The sequence below is a fragment of the Lampetra planeri genome, chromosome 10 (assembly GCF_965212315.1).
Source record: "Lampetra planeri chromosome 10, kcLamPlan1.2.h2, whole genome shotgun sequence".
NCBI lineage: Eukaryota > Metazoa > Chordata > Hyperoartia > Petromyzontiformes > Petromyzontidae > Lampetra > Lampetra planeri.
Window position 1 is genome coordinate 9,039,728 of NC_136116.1, and position 6,000 is coordinate 9,045,727.

The window sequence follows — 6,000 nt, forward strand, 5'->3', positions numbered from 1 at the left end:
TATAATGCGCCTCTGCTAGCACTGTTTCATTTGGCAAACAAATTAAGAGACTAAATAATGTTCATGCGTTTGCATTGCATGACGATATCTTTAGTTATTTTCATTCATTATTATTCTATCATTATTTTTTTACCTACGTGACTTCACCGAAAAAACCTAAAAGTATGAATCTTTGCAGTCACGAAAGCTTCAAATCTAGTATGACGATATCTGTTGAAAACTGCCGGACCGGAGGTTATTTTGGGTCGAATTTTTAAACGCTCGCAAGTGTTGACCGGGAGCGGTGGGAGGTGTTTTTTTTTCTCGAAGTTGCGATGAACACGAGGCAGGGGGCATCTGCACTCAATCACGTGCCATCACAGCGATTCACCTGACAGGCTGCGCGCACGCGTGCGTGGACAGACATGCACGTTAATCTCTATACAGATGCCTACTAGGATGCGTTTAAAATCTTGCGCGTGTGCGTAGCTAAGGAGACGTGAGTTGCGTACCGGATAGCTAACTGACTTTTAGAGGAAACATTTAGAGGGACTGCATTGGCGAAGCAATCCCCAGCCACGTCAGTCAATATTTACGTACTTTCTAACCTCTGTTCTGAAGGGCCGTCACTCAAAACACTCGACTTCTAAATATAGATACATATCGTATACGCTGTTGGCTGAAGACCCCCCGAAGTGGTGTTGGTCATTGGGTTGTTTGACCATACTTCACCACGCCGGTCGGATGAAAGATTTCTCATTACACATTTTACGCAACCGTCCCCACCGAGGCGTAACGCAAATGTCCGACCACCGCGATTTTCTCTTGTTTTTCTTCATTCGTTCCCTTCAATTCATTCCCCCGCAGGTGCCGCGTGCTCGTTCAGTCGCTGGGTGCTGCTCGCCAGCGCCCTGTGCGCCTGCGCCGAGGGGGCTCCGCTGCTCCTCTCCCCGCACGGTCGACGAGCCATCTCGGACTGCCTGCGCGCCGCCGAGAAGCTGAGCACGGACGCTGAAACCCACCTCCAGAAATACGTGAGTGCTGGAGAAAACCGCGTCACTCCAGCGCATTGTCGCGTCTAAGTTAGCGCGCTGTTGCCCAAGGGCATTGACGGCCGACGTTTCGCTGCACGTGCCGTGGGAGCTTCTCGAGCTCCAGTTAATTTCCTGAAAGGAAGACAAATATAAAAAGCTCCCAGCCGTATCGGGCGCAACGCCCGGGCATCGTGCCGAACAAATTGCTGCACAACCGGAAAACACGTGGCATAGTGACACACGTGTGAAAACCCCAAGGCAGTAAGCGCCCGTGCAGCGGTCTCTTTGTTATGTCCGATTACTCGCGCCATCATTCCAACAACAACAATAACAAAAGGCAGTGGTCCAACCTCAAACTGTTTGCTGTGGAATTCCCACAGCTGACCGCCTATTCCTGTTTTTTGCAGCCTTGGATTCACGTGCGGGAATTCCCCCACTTGGGAGAGGCAATGCCTTGACAGCTATTGTTCACGTTCCAATAAACTGGAAGTCATTCTAATATAAACCTGCACTGACAACCCTGCGGAGGAATGAAGGGCTGAGTTTACGCACGTTGAGCATTAGGTATGCGCTACACAATGAAACGTGCCATTGCCCTCTCGTAGCTACGTATGAATAAGGCAATGAACAGGAATGAAAGGGGGGAAATGCAACAGAACTAACGGGAATTGTTTTTTGTTTTGCTTACCCACCGCATATTTTTTCGTTATCTCACGGAGTTGTCGCTTATCTCTGCCGTTCGACGACAACACGTCCACACAAATACGAAAACTCGACGCTAAAATGCTGATTTCCTTGTCTGATTAAAACACATACTATAGATACACTAAATGGATAAACTAAGTGAATGACTTACTCTCACTGGTTTTCAGTGCTACTGGTTTGTTGATGTATTTGTGTTAGCAGAGATGTCAAACAATTACATTTATTCCACTATTAGGCAATTGCTTGGGTAATTTCCCCACTGGAACATCCTCGATGGTTTGTTATTGTTGGAACTGAACCTCAACAATTAGGCGTAGGAGTCTTAAAGTCACCTCAACACCGTAAATCTGCGACAAATCCCCGTCTTGTGAATGAATGGCTTCTTGCCCATTGGGCCAGTGAGTGGGTATTTCCCCAACCCAAAATTGACGAGCGTTTTTTTAAAAGTAATTAATAAGTTCTGCAATCCTTCTCACTCCTTCCCCCCCCACCTCTCTCTTACCCCACCCCACCACATCTCATCACTCCGCCTCCTCTACGCTGTCATCTGACTCACTTCACCACCACCACCGCACCCAACCGCCTTCCTCCCACATCTCCCCCTCCCGCCCGCCTCCTCCACTCTCCTCTCACCACCGGACACGCTGCCCGCCCCTATACAGATAACTGAGGTGCTGCAATGCAGAGACAGCGACTGCGAGGAGCAGTTCTTCATGGAGTTGCCGGAGGAGCTGCCGACACAGATCGACCACTGCGCGATCAGGAGACAGGTGAATGCCCGTCTGGCCCGCTGATCTCCGTGTGGTCGCGAGGTGGCCTGCAGAAGGCGCTACAGCAAATCGGTTGCTGGATTGTCCGTACGCTCTTTGTGTGCTGTTGTGCCATTGTATTGCATGGGGTTCCCACCGGATGCCCCGGCTTCCTCTATAAGGCAAATTATAATTAAGTGATAGTCTTAAGTCCCAATATAGGACCATATGCATTTTTTTAAAATCGAGGCTTAGTTATAATTTACTGGATAAGGGACGATGATAAATGCATTTCATTTTCCCGCTGGTTGTTTAAGCCCGTTGTTGTAATTTTACCATTCATAAAAAAAGATCTATATATTTACATTTCTCAATGGGTTCTATTACGTGATTAAACAACAATAAACGTAACCAGTCTTTTGCCGTACTTAAGGAGTAAGGTAACTGTCGTTGTTTTTTTAATGATTCAACTCAGCGACTGCAAGCAGAGGAAGTTTGTTTTCTTCCCTCGCTTCGTGCAGAGACTCTGTTATTGCATCCACGGCGTGGTGAACGCTCCGTTGTCGATGTCTTTTTACTCACCCCGCTCCCCCTGCCCGCTGATTCACGTTATCCGCGTGCGCGTTATTCAGCTGTGCTGTTGATAGCGTCTGGATAGGACTGCAACAATCAATCGGATATTTGAAGCGCAGATGCGAAGTTCGTTTGCGTGTATGTGTGTGTACACTTTAGCCATTGAATGCTCAATAAAGCATATGTATCTGCACCAAAGGGGTTGGCACAAATCAGAGCAAATAAAATATGCGTTCAGTATTGACTTGTATGTACGTGGATTAACTGTGACCCATGCTGTCACACATGAGTGTGACAGCATGGGTCACATACTGATCTTTCTGGTTAATAAGTAGCCAGAAAGAACATACTGTTATTACTTTCAGGCGTAATTGCTATTTCATAGTTGCAGTGACTGTGTTGAAAGTCAGTAACATCATCTGGGCACACCGAGCGTGTCAGAAAGTTACTTTAAACGTTCTAAGACATTTCTAAAGTCTTCTTTTTCTTCTTCTCATAAACAAGGAATACAATTCACGGTAGACAGCGCAAAAAAGTCCATAGCCACAGGAAAGCATCTGCAATAAGTAAGAGCTCTGTGGCTCTCCGATGCGTGTTCAACTGGACTGCGTGATGTCCGGCACAACGTCTGACGTTTCCTTACACGTGTTGGGAGCTTCATCAGCACGTGGAACGAAACGTCGGACATCCGTTAAAACCGACGCGGTAGTAGTAAGAGCTACGTGTTTTTCGGGCTGCACCTTCCTTTGCTGTTGCATGTCGTTGAACTTCTTTCGCACCCTACGTAGCCAACCGTGCTCATCGCGACGTTGCGGGGGAATGACGACACACTAAACGAAAAAAGCAGTTCTAGAGAAATTAGTTTTCTCTCTAGATTTGAAAGTGCATAGCTCCAGTGGCTTCCCTATATCGGAAGGAGTGCGTTCCAGACGGCCGCAGAAGCGCATTCTTTAAACATCGTGAGGTTTCAGCCGCTGCTGTCTGCCTGCACGCGTGCACGCCTGCCCCCCACATCGCAACGTCGCGAACTCTTGACGTGGAATGTCTCTCGTCTCACAGAGGTGGAGTTTTGACAGGTGCTTCGGGAGCATCGCGCACAACCTCCGCATCTACGAGACCTACTTGGTGTCTCTACGCGACAGACCCGCGACCGACACCGACATCCTGGTGACGGGCATACGAGAAATGCTGAACCTCATCTCTGCTGCGGAGGTACAATGCAACACGATGCGGAACTACGTCGCGGTCAGATCTACATAGCCACGGAGTCCGTCTTTATCCAATATCATTTATTAGGCTGACTTGCTCTTCCTTTGGCGAGGACATTCTAAGCATACGATACTTTGGTGTGTGTACTCCATATACATTTTAAACTCAATGTAGTATTCAGATCATTTGTAGACTTTACATGGCGACGGCTTTGGAAGACCTACATTCAGCAGTGAATTGATCAGAGCTGACGATGATAGTTTACAATGCTGCAGTATACCCAATGACTGCTTTAGCGTTCAAATTGTGCTGTGACGCAGCATTGGAGCCGTGAGATCGGCTCCTGTGCGAGAGACGGATGGATTGGTGCATCATTGGAATAGCGATGGCATCAGATGGACTTCATCCAGGAGTGGATGCAACATGGCCTATGATGTTTATTGAATATTATGAGATGAAACACCTCATTATGATAGCTATTCAGGAGCCATTGGTGGATCTATCATGATGATGATTATGATGTCGAGTATTGCTGACGATGTATACCATCAGTGGTGAGCGATATCTGAACCGTCCCCCCCCCCCCCCCATTCACTAATTTGCACTGACTAGCATGGGGAAGTATAGCTAAACAAATCCGTGAGTGATCTGGCGTGGGGGAGATCTTCAAGCAACTGGTGATGCATGTCAGGTGAATTCATCGTTGTCAGTTTGAGTAACGGGTTATGCAATTGTGTCGTCTGCAGGTGGATGTTTCAGAGAATCTGGTCGTTGAGCCCATTTCTCCCGACGTGGCGAGCAAGATTTACTCCAGCGATTGGCAAACGCGACAGGCCAGCTTCCAGATCCTGCACATGTTTCAGCACATGGCATCCGTGGTGGCCCGTAGCCTGCATGTGCTGAACAAAAAGGCGAACCCACAGTGAGATGCTCGTCCTTCCATCGACACCTCTGTCTACAGCTTCGTTGTCCTGCCTTTGGCAGTCGTGTGACCTTTAGCAGTGAAAGTGGAATTTCTTTGAAAGTGACGAGACATGAGCACAATTATTTGATAGTTGTTACCAGAAATTGACACCGGCGGTGCTCACAATCACAGGCAATTATGACAACCCTGGTTACAGCCGTGTAGCGCGGAGTGGCACAATGTTGTCTTGCCAATGAACACAAGACGTTATTGATAGGTGTGTTGATGAACAATTACTGGTCTACATAGCATACAACGTTGGCACACTGGTAAATGACGCTGCCTTAAAAGAACACATTTTAAACAGGTATTTATATTTTGGGCAATGACCCTGCTTTGGAGGACTAAGATGGTCACGTGACCTTCAGCCTCTGATCTGACTGAAGGCTTTATTTATATAACTTATTGTTTCACTGTGGGCTAACTCCCCGATATTATATAAAAAAAAATCAACGAAGTATTGCACGTAAAAGAAAGTTTACTGTGAGAATGTAATTTATTCCAAAGTATTGGTATTTTCTATATATTTATTATATTGTCATTAGGCTAGTCTAGCAAGTATTCTATTACGATAATATGAATTCCACTGTCGGTGAGTGTGGTTTGAGGGTGGATTATTTATTGGTGGTAGATGTGGATTAACACTGACACCGTGGGTGTATGGTCTGTCCTGATGTTGTTCTGTGCTAATGCACAACGGATCTGCCTTAGCAAACTAGCCGGGTAACTGGATAAATAGGACTTTCTATGTAACCAATAACATTTACTGTACAGGTATTCCTCTACT

The 6,000-nt window shown here is 46.8% G+C and overlaps 1 protein-coding gene across 1 annotated transcript; it reads left to right on the forward strand.

Annotated features, from left to right (window-relative positions):
* Positions 1-2,288: 2,288 nt before the first annotated feature.
* LOC144720976 (uncharacterized) lies at positions 2,289-5,662 on the forward strand. Its single transcript, XM_078598202.1, has 3 exons — positions 2,289-2,488; positions 4,100-4,252; positions 4,996-5,662. The coding sequence occupies exons 1-3, from the start codon at positions 2,432-2,434 to the stop codon at positions 5,173-5,175; spliced, it is 390 nt and encodes a 129-aa protein (XP_078454328.1). The 5' UTR covers positions 2,289-2,431; the 3' UTR covers positions 5,176-5,662.
* Positions 5,663-6,000: the final 338 nt, after the last annotated feature.